The 21,082-nt window shown below is 44.2% G+C and overlaps 1 protein-coding gene across 1 annotated transcript in view; it reads left to right on the forward strand.

The window, feature by feature from the left end:
* SLC12A5 (solute carrier family 12 member 5) overlaps nt 1-21,082 on the forward strand; it is an 814,812-nt gene that overhangs the window by 713,572 nt on the left and 80,158 nt on the right. The window contains exons 13-14 of the mRNA XM_086932544.1: nt 17,632-17,750; nt 19,912-20,010. Of these exons, the coding sequence (XP_086788670.1) occupies nt 17,632-17,750; nt 19,912-20,010 (218 nt within the window). The remainder of the gene's footprint in view (nt 1-17,631; nt 17,751-19,911; nt 20,011-21,082) is intronic.

Here is a 21,082-nt window from a genome sequence, read left to right on the forward strand (position 1 = left end):
CCCACCACCCGCAGCACTCCCTCTGCAAGCCGCCACTGACGCAGGTCACACACTCGACCCTATCTTCACCTCCAGCAAACATATCTCCTTCAGTCACACCACAGTTCTCCATTGGACGGGCCACAGCTGCGTTCACTTTGTCTACAAAAAGACCACAACCCACAACCATCCTCAACCTACTCTGCGAAGAAACTGGAACAAAATCACCATCGACCAGATCTCCTCATCGCTTCTTCAAAACCCCCCTGCCCACTCTTCGAACCCCAACCAAGCAGCCATTAACCTCACTCAATGGCTAACCAACAGCGCCGACAACCTAGCACCTTTGAAAAAACGTCAAATCAAACTAGGCAGCAAAAACGCCCCCTGGTTCAACGATGATCTTAAGAAATCCATGAAACTCTGTCGCTCCCTGGAGAAGGCCTGGAAAAAAGACCCAAACACCAGCACCAGGGACGCCTTCAAAAACGCCACCCGCATACACCACCAACTGATCCGGACTGCCAAGAAAGCCGCATTTAAAGACCGACCAGACAACAACGCCCACAACAGCAAGGAATTATTCAACATCGTCAAAGAGTTTACCAACCCTACTGCCAACTCCAACGACATCACTCCCTCTCAAACCCTTTGCGACTCCCTAGCTTCGTTCTTCCACAACAAAATCGCAGACATCCACAACAGCTTCGACAACCAACCCGGAGACCAACCCACCCAACCTTCTGCCGTACCTTCACCCCCCTTGAACATCCTTAATGACTGGAACCCAATCGCCACTGAGGACACCATCCGCCTGATGAACTCCATCCACTCAGGATCCCCCACAGACCCATGCCCTCACCACATCTTCAACAAAGCAGACTCCATCATAGCACCACACCTCCGAGACGTCATCAACTGCTCCCTCAACTCCGCCACCTTCCCGGAAAGCTGGAAACACGCCGAACTCAGCGCCCTTCTGAAAAAACCCACAACTGACCCCATCGAACTCAAAAACTACCGCCCCATCTCGCTCCTTCCATTCCCGGCCAAAGTCATCGAGAAAGCTGTCAACAACCAGCTCGCCGCCTTCCTCGAAACCAACAATTCCCTCGACTCCTCACAGTCTGGCTTCCGAGCAAAACACAGCACTGAGACCGCACTCATCGCAGCAACAGACGACATTCGAACTCTACTGGACAATGGAGACACAGTCGCCCTCATCCTCCTTGACCTCTCCGCAGCCTTCGACACAGTCTGTCATAGCACCCTGTTACAACGCCTCAGAAACATCGGAATCCAAGTAAAAGCACTGGAATGGATCACCTCGTTCCTTGCCGGAAGAACTCATAGAGTCCGCCTCCCACCATTCAAGTCAGAGGCCACTGAAGTCATTTGCGGCGTGCCACAAGGATCTTCACTCAGCCCCACCCTCTTCAACGTATACATGAGCCCCCTTGCGGCCATCGCACGCCAACACAACCTCAACATCATCTCCTACGCTGATGACACTCAACTGATCCTCTCACTCACCAAAGACCCTAACACCGCCAAAACCAACCTACATGAAGGAATGAAAGAAGTAGCCGAGTGGATGAAGCACAGCCGTCTGAAACTGAATTCAGACAAAACAGAAGTCCTTATCTTAGGTACCTCCCCCTCCGCCTGGGATGACTCTTGGTGGCCAGAGGCCCTTGGAAAAGCACCCATCCCGACGGACCACGCACGGAACCTGGGCGTCATCCTGGACTCCTCACTCTCGATGACCAGACAAGTCAACGCCGTTTCATCATCTTGCTTCAACATTCTCCGCATGCTCAAAAAAACATTTCGCAGGATCCCCACCGAAACTAGAAAAACTGTCACCCACGCACTGGTTACAAGCCGCCTGGACTACGGAAACACCCTATACGCCGGTACCACCGCAAAACTTCTGCAAAAACTCCAACGCATCCAGAACGCAACAGCCAGACTCATACTAGACATCCCGCGTAAAGACCACATTTCTAATCACCTGAAAAACCTCCACTGGCTCCCCGTCAATAAGAGGATAACATTCCGCCTCCTTACCCACGCACACAAAGCACTTTACGAACTTGGACCAGAATGCCTCAACACACGACTTTCCTTCTACACCCCATCCCGCCAGCTACGCTCCTCCAACCAAGCCCTTGCTGCTATACCTCGCATCAACAAAACCACCATGGGAGGAAGATCCTTCTCCTACCTGGCAGCTAAAACCTGGAACTCACTTCCCATTCACCTTCGCCTCACTCAGAACCACCTAGCATTCAGAAAGCAACTTAAAACCTGGATATTCGACAAGTAATTCCCCACCCTTCTTCAAGCGCCTTGAGACCCTCTGGGTATGTAGCGCGCTATATAAATTATTTGACTTGACTTGACTTTTTACTTTTGCCTGCCTCCGCCCGATACATTTCTCCAGGTTTTCCCTGATGAACTTGCCAGGCCCCAGTTCCGAGGAGGTCGGAAAAGTTTGCAGTATTTACTGCAACCTGTGAATATCATTGCCTGAGTGAGGTGTTTACATGGTGTGGTAAGTAGCTCCTATTCCAGGTTGTCACTTGGCAATGCTGCATAACATCAAGAATCGGAATTTAAGGTACTCGGGGCACATTTATAAAAATAAAATATTGCAGTGCAGCAAACCACCTTTCTGAGCTGTGCTGTGCCATAGGGAAAGGACAAGAATGCACTGTATTTAACATACAGCACATTCTAGTATTTTCCCTGCACTGGTGCACAATGCAGCATTTATAGAAAAAGGAAATAACGAGGAGAAATAAAGATAATTGTTCCTGTTATGCCTCCCTTGAGGATGCGTATCATTTTGATGCATTCCCAGGTCTACCAGTAATGGTAAATCTGGAAATGAGCCAAAATCCATGGGTGAATGCTTTGGAACACCCAGGCTCCACCCATGGAACACCTTCGTGGGGCAGAGAACACAACGCAGCGATTTGTGCTGCGTTGCATTACTCTAGAATTATCAAGCCACACAGGACCATGCAAGGTGGCCTTGTGAGGCTTGATAAATCTAACTTAAGAGTTGGACAACCAAAGGACCAAAGGCAGCTGACCAGGTCAAGCACGACGGATCTTAAAGTTCTTAAGTTAAAGTGGTGCAATCTCTTCCAACATCCGCTGCCGTGGGATGTTAAAGTTATCGAAATGCAGAGAAACAGAATGGAAGGTGCACTCAAATGAAGTTAATAGAAAATGTAATTTTAAATATCTTCTTCTTTATTTAAAAAAGTGTTCAAGATGCAAAGGCACAGCCAACGCGTTTCGTTCCCCTTTTTTTTGCCTTTTAGGAACTTCGTCAGGGCAAGTTAGATTTCAGAGGGGGCTGAACTCAAAGGCCAAGCAGGATTAAGCCGGAAGTAGTGCCAAGTTCAGTCAGCCAGGTATAATTGCCTTATATCGATAGACATGCACCCAGGTGGTGATGTCCTCGAGTGGTTCCAGTTGGTGTAATGTAATGAATTGTATTTCAGATGCTAATGGCAGCCCCAAGATAAAACATATTTCAATTCAGTAGGGTCGTGACGTCTTCGGTAGAAATTCTCATATTCGTGTGGCAGCGCATATAGTTAGACCCATATTGTAAGGTTCAAAGTGTGGTGACCGCTAGCGTTACCCAACCGTCAGGAGTCCAGTAATGACCCTTGTTAAGACCCAAAGGAGCGAAGATGCACCTGTGATAAGGTCCCAGCATCCAAAGCATCGGCGAAAGAGGTGTCTAACTATATGCGCTGCCACACGAATATGAGAATTTCTACCGAAGACGTCACGACCCTACTGAATTGAAATTTGTTTTATCTTGGGGGATTACATTACACCGACTGGAACCACTCGAGGACATCTCCACCTGGGTGCATGTCTATCGATATAAGGCAATTATACCTGGCTGACTGAACTTGCCACTACTTCCGGCTTAATCCTGCATGGCTTTTGAGTTCAGCCCCCTCTGAAATCTAACTTGCCCTGACGAAGTTCCTAAAAGGCAAAAAAAAGGTAAACGAAACGCGTTGGCTGTGCCTTTGCATCTTGAACACTTTTTTAAATAAAGAAGAAGATATTTAAAATTACATTTTCTATTAACTTCATTTGAGTGCACCTTCCATTCTGTTTCTCTAACTTAAGAGTTGTGTCGCCCTTGCGCCCCATTGCAAGGCCCATTTAATGGCGCAAGTTTGATGCAACTCTTTCATGATTATGCCTCTGAATATCTCATGGCTTGCCTCTTCACCTTACTTCCCCCCCTGCCCAATATGTTTTGGCAGGCTAGACTTGTGGAAATCTGAAAGTGGAAAACAGAGATATGATAATTATCACACAAGTTGGAATTTCGATCTTGGTGCAAACTCCTATTTTGGCGGAGGTTGGTACGGAACCCCCCCTCACCACCTTCACCACCCCCTGTAATCTTAGATGAGGAGATGTTAGTTATTTGCTCTGTTACACAATAGATATCAAAGGCGTTTCTATGAAAATGAATCCCTTTTTAATAACCAAGCAGAAAGAGAGAGCAGCTTAACCCCTTGCGTGCTGATGACGGCTCCCGTCCGTCATGCGTCACAGTGCTCGAGTGCTGATGATGGCTGGGAGCCATCATGACCACGCCCGCGATCGGAATGTCCAGCACAGGAGCGGAATTCTGGCCGCGGGCAAGGGGTTAAACAGTGAAGAGCCAATGTGCCTAGCACTTAGAGTGTTGATATACAACCCCACCTCCCAAGGGCTTGAGAGGTTGGGTTAACTACAGTCTTTAAGTTGTCAGGCATAGCTAATGTAGTGAGTAACTGTAGCGGCTTCGGCTAACTTGAGGCCCAGGTTGCCTTAGAAGGTCTGGCTCATAGAGTTAAGCATGTGCTAATTAGTATAGTAAGGTCGCCTAACTGCTCTTGTGACTCTGGACCAGATTATTCGCATAGTGGGCGGAGTACAGTTCTTCAGGGGGGCAGAGGACATTGGGCCCGTCACACTGACAAACTACAACCCAAAAAATTTAGAGAGTGCCGCAGGCTCAGTGTTGATAGGATCCGCTGTCTTAGTGGCTCCTGTCGTGGTGCAAAAAGTTTGGTGGACATCTACTGTCAATTCTGATGGGCATTCACCAAACGTTGCATACGTTTTTGTTTTTGAGTGTTATGGAAAACTCACAACCAGAAAGATTCCTCCCTGAGTGTGGTGGTCATTACTTGTTTTTTTCTGTCGCTCTTCACCAGGTTTTACCTGGCAGTGACAGACAGAAAAAAAGGACATCACATCATTAGCCTTAAATAATGTTCTTTCTCCAGTGGACCAGTGTTTAATTTGTAAAAACATAAGTGCCAGGTCCCTGGTCAGGAGGCCTCTCCAGCTTGCACCACATATTACCCCTGCCAGCATTGCCAATGACAGAACCAGTACAAGTACTAACCATCATACTCCTACCAGGGTGAGAATTCCGAATGTTCTAGGCCCCCAAAGCTATAAGAATAGTTTGGACAGCAGGTATCAGTCATTACAATTAATAACTGTTGCTGTGCTCACCTCTAAATTATACAAACATGTTGTAAGTGCTGGTGCTGACAATTGAGTGCTGGTGCCGGACACTGGAAACCACGGCCCAAATTAAGCACTGCTTTGTCAGGCTGTCAGCAAAAACGTTCACTGGAAGGGATCAATGGGCACCAATGATAGAAAGCTGATGGTCTGCCTGACTCTAAATAAGACAGAAAGAGTGTCAGTGTAGCCGGCAGGGTACTCTGTTGCATTTGTGACTGAGTATACTGACCTCAAAACTTTAAATGTGGCCCTCTGCAATTTAGTTAGTAAAATAGTAAGAATGTTTCTTACGGCCACATGCATCATTGTTGCCGTTTGTGATTTCTAAATTGCAAAAATTAAGGAATCGCAATTAAGAAATCGCAAATGGCTATGCACCAAGAAATCGCATTTTTTTTGCGATTTCTTAAATTTCCTTAATTGCGATTCACAATCTGCGAATCGTAATTAAGGAATCCCTTCCCATTGATTCCTATGGGCCTAGAGGCCCATACGAATCAATGGGAAGTCATTTTCAATTTGCGATTAGAAATTTGCGAATCGCAAATTGAAAATGCAATTTCAAGGGTGCAGGGGGGGGGTTCAAAGGACCTCCCCCTGCACCCCTGAAATATAACTTTAAGTGCATTTTTCACACACACGTGCCCCAAGGGCATGTGTGTGTGTAAAATGAAACTTTCAAAAATGCACTTTTGTGCATTTTTGAAAGTTTTCACAAATTACCATGAAGGTCAACTTCATGGTAATTTACCTCTCCCTATTTGCAAATTCGCAAATTTAAAATGTTCATGCATTGCATTTAAGAAATCTCAAATTGCGATTTCTTAAATGCAATCGCAATTTTAGAAATCGCAATGTGATTGCGATTTCTAAAATTGCGAAAAACATGATGCATCCCAATTTTGTCAATGGCATTCGCAAACGGCCGAAAATTGCGATTCGCACCGTTTGCGAATGCAATTTACTTTGATGCATGTGGGCATTAGTGCTCTGAAGCAACCTTTTTTTACGAAATGGTTGCAGAAACCATGGAAAAGAAAGGAGCTGCTGAATTTGAACTCAGCAGTCATGATCGACCTTTTCAGAAGACCCCAGGAGTACTTGGATCTTTATTGACTGTATGTGCCTGTAAGTCACTATTCAGTACGTTGTTCAGTACGTGGGTACTAAGATTCTCAGAAGTCTGGTTGCACAAGGAAAACCTTATCAAGGAACTTTCAAACTCTTAAAGTCCTGGTTTAGAGTTTGGTAAACAGCTCCTCCATCACAAATGTGACAGATATTCTGCCTGCCTTATTCCTAGTACAGTAGGATATAATGCACTTGTAATAAGGTACATTTGATACAAAGTACCCATTCATCAAACTTTAAACCAGGCCTGAAGTCCAATCTTAGCCCATTATCGTGTGTGTTGGCTGAATACCTTAAGGAATGAATACATTGTTTAAATTTGAAAGTGGTTGAGTTCTAGGTATGGAGCTTTACTGAGAATGGGTCTTCCTAGAAACAGTTTGAATTTGGCAGGGTCCAAGGCTGGCAGATTCAGAGTTGCTAACCTTAATTTAGTCTGTATATATTCATAGAATATCTTGGTGTGGATTCTTGGTCCTCTCCTATGCAGGGTATCTTAGACAATGCATAATCCACACCAATTTAACAGTTTGCACTTTCATCGGTACACAGTAATGGTGTGATGTGGGTCAATTTGCACACATTCAGGATGATTTTGAGTACTTTGCAGTATACAAGAGAATTTGTCAATCAACCATGTAGATGAAGTTGCAGAAATTGAGGTTAGATGTTGTCGCAGAGAAAAAAGGAGCAATGCAGTGGAGCAGGGTAAGCTACGCTGAGCAATGGCAAGTGCTAAACAATACTGTTGCCTATGTTCTTAACTCTAGGAATAAAAGACAGAGTGAAGTCTGTGAGGACCCTGAGACTTCACATTTAATGCAGAGGATGAGCTTATGGCCATTGTTAAAAATGGGATCTCTAGTTGGCAGAGGTTTGCACCCTATCCAAGTTGGGAACCTCACTCTGTTCAGGGTAAGGGAGTCACACAGCTAAGATAACCCCAGTTCACTCACTTGGTAGCTTGACAAAGAGCAGTCAGGCTCATCCCAGAGGCAATGTGTAAAGTATGTGTACACACACACACAGTAACACAGTGAAAACACTACAAAAGGAGTCCACACCAGTTTATAAAAATTATCAATATTTATCTGAATAAAGCAAGACCAAAGTGACAGAAATCCAACATACACAAGTCAAAATATCACTTTTAAAAGGTTAATCAAATTTAGTCCATAGAAATCAATGGATGTGCTTGTTTAGGGCAAAGTACTTGGTAATGCTTCAAAAATCAAAGACGATGCGAGGCGCAGGGGAGATGAAGCATTGAAAAAACAGGTGAGGCATCACTTCCGTACTGCTACAGGGAAGGTGATGCATCGTTTACTTACTGTTGCAGGGGAGGTGATGCGTCATTTACGGGAAGAATGCATTGGTTCCTTACTGCTGTGCTGGGTCGATGACGAAATCGTCATGCAGGGGCGATGTATCGAACATTCAGTCATGCTGCATCAGTTCCACAGTGATGAAGGAGGCGCTGCATCAGAGTCAGAGCGGTGCATCACAGACTTTGGTGATGCGGTGCTCGAGAAACTCACACGGCAGCGGTTCTTCGATGTGCTGCAAAGGAAAGCTGGAGCCTACATTAAGCAGGCCTGGCAGAGGCGATGCATCGAGTTTTGCGGTGATGCATCGGTACAGAATGGCGTTGCAAGTCAATGCATGGATTTTCTCCTTGAAATCACCAGAATTTACTTCCAATGGCCCAGGAACTGGATTTGGCGCCACTTGGCAAGTCAGGGCTCTGAGCAGAAGAGCCCAGATACTGGCAGGTGCGGTCCTTGATGGCCCTGAGGCTTCTTAACAAAAGGCAGGCTCAACTCAAGCACTTGGAGAACATTGGAAGCAGGATGTACAAAGCGAAATCCAATCTTTTCACTCACAGGGCAGAAGCAGCTAAGAAAACAGCAAAGCGGCAATCCCTTCTGACACCTATCCAGCTCTTCTTCCTGGCAGAATGTCCTCACTCCAGAAGTGTTCTGAGTATATTGTGTCACAGGTCCAATATTTATACCCATTTCAGCCTTTGAAATAGGAACACACTCCAAAAAGAGGTCTTTGTAGTGCACAATACCTTGCCCTTCCTTTCCCTGGCTCAAGACACACTACAGGGACTGCAGACTTATTTGTGGAAGGACAGGCACAGGCCCATTCAGGTGTCAGTGTCAACTCCTCCCACCACTCTAGCTCAGGAAGGCTCATCAGTCTGGTGATGGGCCATCCGGATATGCAGGGCACACCTCAGCTCCCTTTGTGTAACTGTCTATAGTGAATGCACAACAGCCCAACTGTCATCCTCACCCAGACATGTATTAAGAGACAGACAGAGGCACAGAATGGTTAAAGAAAGAAAATGCACACTTTCTAAAAGTGGCATTTTCAGACCTGCAATTTAAAAACCAACTGCACGCAAAGATGTGTTTTTAAATTGTGAGTCAAGAGACACCAGACTCCAATTTTCTATCACCTCCTAATTGGCACATACACTTGTAAGATGTTACAAGGCACTTCTAATGCTCATCTATGGGAGAGATAGGCCTTTCTGTAGTGTAAAACAAAATTAGCTGTCATGTCTTACCTTGTCTAGCTTACATGTCCTACCTTTTAAATACACTGCACCTGGCCCATGGGGCTACATTGGCCTTACCTTAGGGGTGCCTTACATGCAATGAAAGGGCATCAAGTGGATGCACATGCCAGGTTGAAATGGCAGTTTAAAACTGCACATGCCAGGTTGAAATGGCAGTTTAAAACTGCACACACAGACACTGCAGTGCAGGCCTGAGGCATGTTTGCAGGGCTATTCATGTGCGTGACACAATCAGTGCTTCGGGTCCACTAATAGGATTTGAGCTACAGGCCCCGGGCACAGACAGTGCACTGTACTAGGGACTTACCAGTAAATCAATTATGCCAATCATGGAGAAACCAATCATACCATGTTTTAAAGGGAATATCCACTTCAGCACTGGTTAGCAGTGGTAAATTGTCCAGAGTCCTAAAGCCAACAAAAAGATGGTCAGAAAAACAGGAGGAAGAAGGCAAGCAAATGTAGGATACCCCTCCAAAAATTGTCAGGTCCAACAGCCATGAATATATCATCCAGCAGGGGTGGAAATTAGAAGCAAGAAGGCAGATCACCTCTAATTTAGACGTGTTGTGGTGGACTAGGTCCAATCTGTTCTTGGGCACTGGAATCATGTCAGATGTAGCGGAGTGTCCTGAGTGTTCATATAAAAACCATTGTCATATGGTTCAGTGAAATGAGTCAATGCTAACATGTAAACCTTGAAAAAGCTGGGAGAGGGTGCTGATTTTGCAGCTCATGATACTTCTGTGGGTATGAGGTTTCCTAGCTTTTCCAGTACTAAAGATTTTCTAAGAAGGACTTCAAAGAGATGCACCTGATTAGAGCATGTGAGGAGAAATAGTTAATGAGCAGAAAAGTTTTGGAAAGCCACTAAGTCAGAGATCTTCAATCTGTGGGGCGAAACCCCCAGGGGGGGCATGGAATCCTGGGAAGGAGGGCGCGTATGTCCCAGCCTCACTTGTGCCTGGAATCCAAAACATTTGCTTTCCTTTTGGAAAAAGACAATATTCCCGGGACAGCTAATTTCTATTGTTAAGATACTTCAGCTGAAGTTTCATTATTGAGTCTCCTGTGCTGTGAAAAGCTTTCGTACCAGGATGTATTCTTGCCTGAATGAAATGCAAATGTGCGCTATTTCTTAATTTGCAACTGTAAATGGTGTGTGGGAGCCATTGATCGAATCACTCCAAGCGTTGTGATGACAAAGATTTGTTTTTTTTAGTGGTACTGCAAAGAGTTAACTGGGCTGTGAAGTGGGTGCTTTTAATCATAATTGTATTTACACAGTCCTTATTACCCCATAGGAGGTGTTGAAGGGATAGTTACATAAAAAATGGCATTGAATACCCTCTGGTATTACTCAAATCTGCATTTTAGAAGCACCATTTCATCTCAAAACTATTTGCACATTTTGTAGCAGTCTGTCTTATGCTGTGTGCAATGCAAGTATTAAATAATGACTTACATGTTCACATTGCTTCCCGTCAAAGGCTGTGACCTCATAGAACCTAAAATACACAAGCCACTATTCTCCACTGCACCAACCAAGATTAAATTATGTGGCTGTCCGGTTACACACGACCTCTACAGTGCATTAACTAATAGAGGTTTCATAAAGTACTACAGTGCCTTTTCCACTGAGTGACAACTTTTTTTATTTGTTTTTCATTTAAGCCGCCCATTATTTTATCTGTAGCTACCTTATTGAAAGACCTAAAAAAAATTACTGAATATTTTGAAGCTTATTTATGAGAGGCTTGCGCTGCCAGAGCATCACTTTTTTTGACGCTACGGTGGTGCAAGGTACCTATGAGGTGGCACAAAGTCACCCTGCACGGCTTTGCATGGCCTCACAGACATGGAGTAAGATAAAGCAGCGCAATTCACTGCAAAGCCTTACTCTGCATCCAGGAGGCTTGTGATGGGTGTTGGCTGTGGGTTCCCAAGCAACACCCATGGATTTTGATGCTGCCCCAATTTTACAAAATCACATAAACCTGGGGCAGCACCAAAACCTTACGCCTCCACAGGAGAGGCATAACGAGAAGAAATGTTTTCATTTCTCCTCTTTTTTTTCCTCTTTCCATGTGTGTTGCATTCTGCAGTTGACATAGAAAGATGAAATCGCCTCTTGGGATAGTTTTTGTGACGGTAGGTGGCTATTCTTGCACAAAACAAATCCTGCCTATGTTGGTACTAGGCAGCAATTTGTTATGTTATGTTATGTTATGTTATTATAGGTCTTCTATAGTGCACGGCTACTCCAAAGGAGTGTCCCGGCGCTTTGTGCTCCAGACCTAGGAGAAAGAACAGACAAAACATAACAGTGAAAAGGTAAAAAAGACAAAAACCTAAGATGGGGCAGAAAATCTCTAGCGGGTAAAAAGCCAGGTCTTTAAACTCTTCCTGAAAGCGAGTAAGTTGGACGTGGAACGCAAAGACAAAGGTAAAGAGTTCCACAGCTGAGGGGCTAACAGCCTAAATGACCGCCTCCGATGCGGGCTTTCTTTATTCGGGGGACTACTGCCAGTGCGAGAGACTCCGATCTTAAAGATCGTGCCGGAAGGTAAAAAGCCAGCCTCTTTTGCAAGTATTGGGCTCCCGTAGCATGCAGAGCTTTGTGGGCCAGTGTCATAGCCTTGAATATTATCCGCTTCCGGATGGGGAGCCAATGTAGAGTTTGCAGTAAACTCGAGGCGCTCGCTCGCCGATGCAAGCCAAAGATGGCTCTTGTGTGCCAATACAAGGGAAAAAGACAGGAATGCACCGTATTTTATAAATACGGTGCATTCCTGCCCTTTCACAAGGACGTAGGGCAGCGCAGCAAGAAGACATGCGGTGCTGCCCTTTGCCGATTCCTCATAAATGAGGCCCTTTGTTTTTAGCACCACCTTTGGCCATGCCCCCACACTCACTGACCTTTGGTTTTCTAACCACTGTTTAATATTATTTCCCCACCGTAAAAATGATTTGCTGTGGGAATTAGGGGCGTTTATGGTTGTCGATAGTTGTCGATGATGAGGAGTACCAGGTTCTAGAAATATTTGTTAGGAGGGGGTCCTTTTGCCTACAAAAATTTGACAAGGGGGTCTCGGCATCAAAAAGTTTGAAAATCTCTGCACTAAGTGGTCCAGGGCTATACTTGGCGTTGAGCTCACCTGTGGAGAAAAGTTCTGTCTTCTGTAAAGTAGAAGCCAGCTAGGCAGGTGGAGTCACTCAACCAAGATTGACAACTGTGCACTTTTGTTGTGAGGATCTTGCTAATGACTAGATTATTTCTTCTACTATCACCGGTTCCGCACTTAGGCACCGTCCATGTTCTCTGGGGCTGTACAGGCAAACCGTTCTAGACCCTTCACTGTCCCTGGCTAGGATCTCATAATTGACTCTAGAGAGGTCTTCAGTGGACAGACAGGCAGTTCTCAAGGGAGATCTTCAGCCCACCTGATTTTCAGCTGGAGATAAATCGCATTCAGTTCAACATCCTATTGAGCACCAAGTTGAGGTCAATATATTATAACTGTAATGGACAAAGTAGTTCATTCTGTGTACACGTTTGGGGGGAGCTAGGCAGAGTTACACTTCTGATCAAGGTGTATGCTGGGTTTTAAAGTTTTGGACAAAACTGGATCCCAAGCCAGCCAGAAGTAGTTTTAGGTGGACCTGGACACTGATTCCAAGTCTGAGCCAGAAAACTGCACAACATGCCTTTTACTGTGGGTAAAAGGGTACAAGGCACAAGAACTATGAGGTCATCACTGAAAAGGTGAGAATGATCATATACAAAGTGGCATTCACATGGAAACTCTTTCAAAACATGTATACACACACACACCTCAACAACAGCAGCACTAACAATCGCAGCACACTTACAACCAAAGATATACACTCATGATTAACCTCACTAACACTAATGAAGATCCTACTGAAACTAAAAAAGACATTGCTTAATAATGGTATATTTCTAACCAAGCATGCAAGCATTGTAACCTAAGTAGAGATGGGAGAACCACTCAAGGCTTGAGCCTGGCTAGTGCCAGGTGTCTGACTTTGGATCAGCCCTCGGTATTCTTGGATTATTGAGTCAAAAACTAGTTGAGCCTTCATTTGGCTTCTGTCTGCTATCACCTCAACCTGTAACACCAATATCCCCCCAAAACCCCTATCCAGACAAATGGCTACTGGCGTGTTGCTGCCGTCTCTGAGGACTTGCTTCCAAACAAAGGCAGCATGTTGCACACTACTTAATGGTCTCCTCTCCTCCCACCAGCCATCACACTGGCACAGCTCCAGGCTGGTGCACACCGGCAGAGTCCCCAAGGGGTGGGTGGCTATTGTCTGTGCAGTGCCTCCTTGTCTCATCTTCTGCTCAATCTCCCTCCCCTGTTAAGCTGCTCAATTAAAGGGAATTGACCAGATCAAATAAAGTCAGCACTGGGAGCGGTGAGTGAAGACATTCTCACTGCAACCGTTTTGGGCTGTCTGGTGTCTAAATAGTTGAAGAACTAGAGCAGCGCTATTTTACCACCTTAGACAGTGGTAAATGTTGCTTGTCACATGAGCCTCCAAGGCCTGTGCTGCATTTGGCTGGAAATATAGCAGCATTTGGTGACATATCTAAAGTAAACAACAACATACCAGAATGGTCCACACAAAGCAACATAACAACACAGTTAAAATCCCCACAACAAATCAAGACAGAATGCAAAGCACCAACAGCAGTACAACACCACAGAATCACATTCTTATATTGGTGTACACATATACAATAAAAAACAGAACACAGCACCACCTAAACAAAGCGCCACACAATAAACATTCTTGTTATGTGGCACCGCCTGCAGAATCCTGTTTTCATAATACAGTTCTAAAAGGTATTTGGAGCAAGAACAGTCGTACTTACCCCCACGACATGGAATAACATAAATCAAAAAGGATTTGTGATTTAGCCCAAGATGACTTTAGAAAATGCACAGAAAATGCTGCCTGCACTCAAAATATATTTGGCCTAAGCCCATGACTGCAAACACACATAGAAAAACTTGCAGTCAGAATTAATTTGCCCTAGCCATGTATCTGAAAAGAACAGGTCAGTGAGTCACTTTGCTTTTTTTCCTCACATGGCTCAAAGGGAAAAAAGCTGCTGGAAAATCAGACTATTCCCTTCTTTCGGACTTTGATGCTGCAGCAGACTATTTCTCTTCTGCCTCTCAAAATTCTCTCTTGTTCACGCCACTAACCGTAACAGGGCTGGATGAGGTACAGTATAGGAGCAGAAAATATGTACAGGAGTCCAAGAGATGGACAGAGGGAAGAGGGGAGTGAGAGCAAGAGAGAGAGAGAAAAAAAGAAGATAAAACATTTTGGCCCAAATGAACAAAGCTTCCTGTTTGCAATTCTTAAATAGTGACTCCGTAGGAATCGCTGTTTAGGAAATGGAAAAGGATATATACTAAATTTGCGATGCCAAAGTAGGAATCGCTATTATGGAATCGCAAATAAGAAATGCCATTTCATTCCCTCCTATGGGCAAAATAGGAAATTGTTTTCATTTCCTAAATTGTGATCTCCTAATAGGAAATTGCAATTTAAGAAATACAGAGCCAAGGATGCCTCTAGGCTTAAGGCCCTCTGGAGGCACCCAGAATGTCCAATCTCACATGTAAGTGCACATATGCCCTAGGAGCATATGTGCGCTTCATGTCATACTAAGAAATGCATTTTTTAATTTTGCACGTGGTTACCATCAACTTCAAGTCAATGGTAATAGCATTGCCTCTATGTCCGATTTGCATTTAGGAAATTCTACGTACATGTGCTTTAGGAATCGTAAATAGATAATCCCTATTTGCGTTTCCCAATTTTGGGATCGCACTTTGTGATTTCTACTGGGTAGAAATCTCAAATTGCAAACTTTTCTGGCCCTTTGTACATCTGAAAAGGCCATTTAGCATTTCTTAAAGGGCCACAATAGCCATTCGGCCCGTTAAGAAATGCTAAAGGTCTTCGTAAATCTGGGCCTATGAGTGCAAGAGGGAGATACACAAGGATGAGGAAAGGGAGCAAGAGGAAAGAAAAACTAAGGAGGGAGATTGGTGAGAGTGGAACGGAGGATACACAAATCGAAGAAGGAGATGGAAGGAGTGGGAAAAACGTTTTGGTAAAATCAGTGGGTCTCACTGTTGGGAGCTATTGGCTTTGCCACTGCTTTTTGGCAATACCCTACATCTTCAGACTTTTTCCTAAGGCTGTGCATTATTGTCAAAAAATAAAGAAAGGAAGACACAATGATGTTACCTCTCCTGCCAGGTAGCATCATTCCACTGGCACTCACATGCCTGATGACAGAGCACATTAGCTTTAAATGTTGTATTTACTGCTCCAAGATGGCAGACGCTACTTGGAATAAACAAATTTAGTGCTAAAGTTAAAATGTGAAAAGAAGAACCATAAGGGTGGGGGTTAATGGGGGCTCAAATGAGTGATCTAGTGGGAATGAGTGGGGGGGGGAGCCTTGCTGTAGGGCGAGTGCAACCAAAATGGGCTGGGGTTGGGCACACCTGGAGAGAGAAACACTAAGCATGGGAGGGTTGGCGTGGTGCCTGGAGGCGAGAGGGAGAAGCATGCTAGAGAGAGAAGCACACAAAAGTGACAAAAGTGACAACAACTCGGGGAGCAAAGGAGGAGCGCATGAGTGCAAAACAAAGCTTGGAGCACGAGGGGAGTGGAGGAAAAGTACACTAGTACACGGAGAGCAAGTGGGGTGGGCATCTGTGGGGAGCACATGGGGACAGAAGGAGAGAGCTGGAAAACACATGCATTCTAATGGAGTGCTTAAACAAAATGAAAACAAAGTTCCTAAAAACTAAGAAGTGGAAGGACAGAAGCCAGCCAGTCTGAGAGATGATAAAGAGGCTATGCTCTAGTGGGAGGGGCATACACAAATAAGAAGGACAAGGTGGGACAAGGAAAGCCAGTGATTAAGAAGAAGGCAAATAAAAGTGACAAAAAGCTAACCAGTGTCATCACATGGGTGGGATTTAGGCTCCTGTAAATTCGTACTAAGCCTACAATAGGTCTTTTGCAGCTGACAGCATGGGTTGTACGGTAGGCTCTACCTAAAAGTGAAGCGAAAAGAGTTAGAGGAGAGAGGGGAAATGTTCAGATGTGAGGAGAGAGACAAAGTTAGGAGGGAAGTAATAGTTTGGGAGAGACACATTAATAATTAGCCCCTGAAGGGTCAGTTAGGCTGACCACCAGTCCATCGGAATCACACCCTGCTCCCCAGAGGATAATCAAAAATGTAAAAATAATAAAGGCTACAATCAAACATATGAACTCTTTTTAAAAATCTGCGTGCATCCCAGCTTTGCACTTCCGTGTTGTCGCTGTGAAGACCTTTAAGAGCGAATACTTCTATTGTTTTTACTGATGTGTTGAGGCTCTTGTCTCTCTTGAAGTTGGTTTTGTTGTTAAGTCTGGGGAAGCTGAGATAGTAGTGTAAAAACAGAATGTCCTGCTTTCTCTTAACTTAGTATTTAGCTTATTTTCTAGAAAGACTTCTTTAGCTTGATTTACGGTGTGATACTATATCTGTATGCTAATATATCTCCTCCAAGACTTAAACACACAGCACTGTTCTTTGGTGTTAAACAGCAGAGGGGAGGTGATATCCATCCAGTGGCTGAACTGCACACCAAGGAGCCATGGAAATTTGGTTCAATCCCAGTTTCCCCTTTTAACCAAATCCTGTGAACCTTGAACAACTATTTACTTCACTGTACCTTTTCCTTGATCATCACTTTTAAGAGCACACTGAAATACATCAGTGCATATGGTTTAATAGGCTATCATGTTGCTTGATCTCTAAAATATATTGTCCATATGTAAGGCCCACTTAAAAGTTGACTTGCTCTTGGTTCACAAATGGCATTGTCTTCAGAGGCAGATAGATTTGGGGGCTCTTAAATGTTTCTAAGCTTTGAGGCCATAATAATGACAATGCAGCACCATAGACATCTTTGTTAACATAACATTGCAAGAACACAGTCACACACACTCGTCTCTGATACTAAAGAGCTCAGGAAACTACATTTTACCAAACATACACACACGGCATAGCGCTAATAGCTCCAGGGTCATCTTGCAGGATTTACATGGTGGTAACGATAGCCTCATCCCAAGAGTACAGGAGAAAGGCTGCATCCCAGCTACCATTTCTAAGTACCAATAGGAACCAATATTGTGATGGTGAAGTGGTCTACTTTAGGACGGAAAATGCTGACTGCATGTATCACACCTGGTTTGACTCATTAGTTCCTTTCTTTAACTATTGTTATCTTTTTCTTTTTTTCAAGGTCTTTGGCCATGGCAAGGCCAATGGTGAGCCAACCTGGGCCCTGCTTCTCACCGCCTGCATTTGCGAGATTGGCATCCTCATCGCTTCGCTGGATGAAGTTGCTCCCATCCTCTCCATGTAGGTGTATCTTCAGCGAGCTCCAATTCTGTCTGTCTCTTTAATTTGCAGATGGTTGTGCTTTGCTAAGCCGTGTCCCTACAGGCACCAAGGAGACACTCCTGACCTTTCATGTTTCAGTCTTGAGCCCACTTTTGCAGTCAATGCTTACTCAGGTCCCTGATCCTGGTGCATTGTGCCCACACATTGATAGTTTTTGACAATGCCACAATTGTATTTGAAACTTTAACATTCAATAATACATAATGAACATGGGCCTTCAAAGTTGCTATTTATTCACATGATGTAATCGGTGTAGATGGAATAATACATTTAGGATGAGAGCAGCACAGCCAGCACATGTTTAGTCTAAAAAGACATCCTCAGGGCCGTTGGCGTATAGCAACAAAGTTATCTCATGGAATGTTATGTCAATGAAGGAGCCGTACATGTATAAAATGAGAAAGGTTCTGAAAACACAGTTATTGTAAATGAGACCAGTCCAGACTGCAGGGTATCCCACCAGTGCATGAAAGGTAAATGCGGATAAGTCAAAAAGTACGTTAATGCTGAAAAAGTAATTTGCTGAGTGGTGAAACCACCAAAGTCAGATGAAGCTCAAGCAATCCAAGGTAAAGAATGTCACCAAAATGGGCAGTAAGTAAAACGCTTGGCGACACATGGAGTATACGCGAACTTTGGCGTTCCCAACGGACTTGGCACGGGGACTCCACTTATCAAGGGGGTGGTCCGTGAATTTTCCATCACTGCCAATTTTGGCGACATCTTGTGGATAATTAGCGACACTGAAGGCCCATGATCATTATGTATTATTAAATGTTAAAGATTGAATTACAATTGTGGCATTTTCAGATATTAGTGGTTTTAACTGACATTATGAATACATTTATTCTTTCAGCTCTATTCTGTTAATGACTACACTTTTTCACATGTCTCTGTGCTTCAGACATTAGCAATATGCTGCAGAAGTCATTTGCCTTTCCAATTGGCTCATTAGCACCTCCTAGCAGCAGGGGTGCTGTCTGTGGCAGCATTATTTGCATATTTCTGTACTCTACTGGCCATAATTATAGGGAGGTTCTTGTGCGGCTGTGTTCTGTACCACTGCTGCCCCCCTCTGTAATAGCGCACATACTAGGGTTGAAAGGTCTTTCTTTCAGTGTATAGTGCCTACTGGTATCAATTTTTACCAAACAGTGACTGTCTGCTTTGGACACAGTAATGTACTCTGAAAGGTGTTGTGGTTAGTGGCATTAACCAATGCTTCTAGTGCACACCAACCTGATGTATGCCCCCACTTGCTGTCAGCATATCTCTCAAATACATCAACTAAAGGAAGAACAATAGGTTGTCACTAAGGTGACTATCTCATTCCATGTCCTTATGAACACTGTTTGCAGTTCTGAACTTTTCACATATAAATTATTAATTTCAGGAGTGCTAGTCTAATTTGTCCTGCAAGTGTCAAGGAAGAAGGCAAGTTCCATGACAGGAAGTGCAGAAGTAGGATGTAAAGTGCTGGAAATTTCAGAGGAAGTGTACAGAGGTGGGATGTAAGGCACTGGAAATCATAGAGGAAGTGTAAAGATGCAGAAACTAAGGTAGCGGAAATCATGCAAAAAGTGTCAGAAGAAAGTTCAGAATTGTCAGAGGGATAATAATGCACAAAGTCAGAGAAGCAGAGGAAAAGACACAAACTGATAGATAGATAGATAGATAGATAGATAGATAGATAGATAGATAGATAGATAGAAAGATAGATAGATAGATAGATAGATAGATAGATAGATAGATAGATAGATAGATAGATAGATAGATAGATAGATAGATAGATAGAAAGATAGATAGATACCTTTGTGAATGCCTAATTTCTTTATATAGGGCTGAAAACAAAAAATACCAATCCCCCCACTACTATGATTATACACACATACATAGAGCAGAAATGGATAAACATTGTCACTTCTCTTTCTCATATTATATTCTTTACTTTTTCTTTCTCCCTATTTTCTTTTGACCTCATCCTCAAATATCCTCATTTGCATACTTCATGGCCCCTTGTTTATTTTATTTTTCTTTAACTTTTAATCCTCCCGTCTCTCCTTTTCCTCTGTGTCGGATCCGCCTGGGTTCCCATTACCCCTCATTCTTCTACTTCTAGGTTTTTCCTGATGTGCTACATGTTCGTAAACCTGGCCTGTGCGGTGCAAACTCTACTGAGAACCCCCAACTGGAGACCTCGTTTCAAATACTACCACTGGTGAGTATCTCTTTCAAGCTTTCTTCTTGCTCTTCACCCCTCTAGACTCTCTTTCTCTCTGCCGTGTTCAGTTTCTCCTTCCAGTGCAATTTTCTCTCCTCTGTAAAAAGAAATATTTGGCCACAAAGACAGCACATTTTGGAATTAGCTGATAATCCTTTCCATACCAAGGAGAACGGCCCCATTTTGGACTCCATCTTTATTCTTGGGCTCCCTGCCTCTGATTCTTTCCATTTCTTCACATCCGCGTACTGTTAAAAACTTCGGGGCATATTTACCAGCCCATTGCACCACCCATATTTACAAGGCCATCTAAAGTCACCCTGTGTGACTTTTCATGGCCTTGTAAATATGTGCCCCTTTCACGCATTACTCTGCGTGAAAGGGGCGTTCCATGGGTGTTGCTATTCCCATGCAGCATCAATGGAACTTGATGCATTCCCAGACTGACAGCATCTTGAAAAACTGGGAATGCGTCAGAATGTTACGCCTCCCCCGGGGAGGAGTAAGAATGGCGCAATGAGGGGAAATACTTTTTTCTCCTCTTTCTATGCATGCTGCATTCTGCAGCACACACAAAAAGAGGAAAATGCAATTAATCATTCTTTTTGTGCAGTAGGGTGTCCCTTCCTGCACCAAAACTATCATCCCCGCAGTGCAGGCACCCTTGCAAAATGACGCACGGGTGCCGGCGATGGCGCATGGCAGTCAATTGTGCGCCAGTGCAGGGGACAGCACAGGGATGCATCGTATTGTTGTTAATACGACGCATCCCTGTCCTTTGAAAATGACGCAGCACGGTGCAGCTAAATGGCTTGCAGCGCCATCTTGCGCCATTTCTTGTAGATAAGGCACATCCTGTTCAATGTACCTCATCGCCTCAACCTCATGACCTTAACTTACCCTGTAGGCACCTTTTCTATTCTTGAAGCTCATTTGTTCCACAATACTATATCATTTATGTCTCATTCATACATTTTTCCGAATGTAGAATATATTTTCAGAGCTTTTCAGTGCCTCCTCATCGTCGAGTCATCTGCACCTGGGCAGCTGGCCCAGGTATGAGACTTTC

Source organism: Lissotriton vulgaris, chromosome 7, assembly GCF_964263255.1.
Source record: "Lissotriton vulgaris chromosome 7, aLisVul1.2, whole genome shotgun sequence".
NCBI classification, from domain to species: domain Eukaryota; kingdom Metazoa; phylum Chordata; class Amphibia; order Caudata; family Salamandridae; genus Lissotriton; species Lissotriton vulgaris.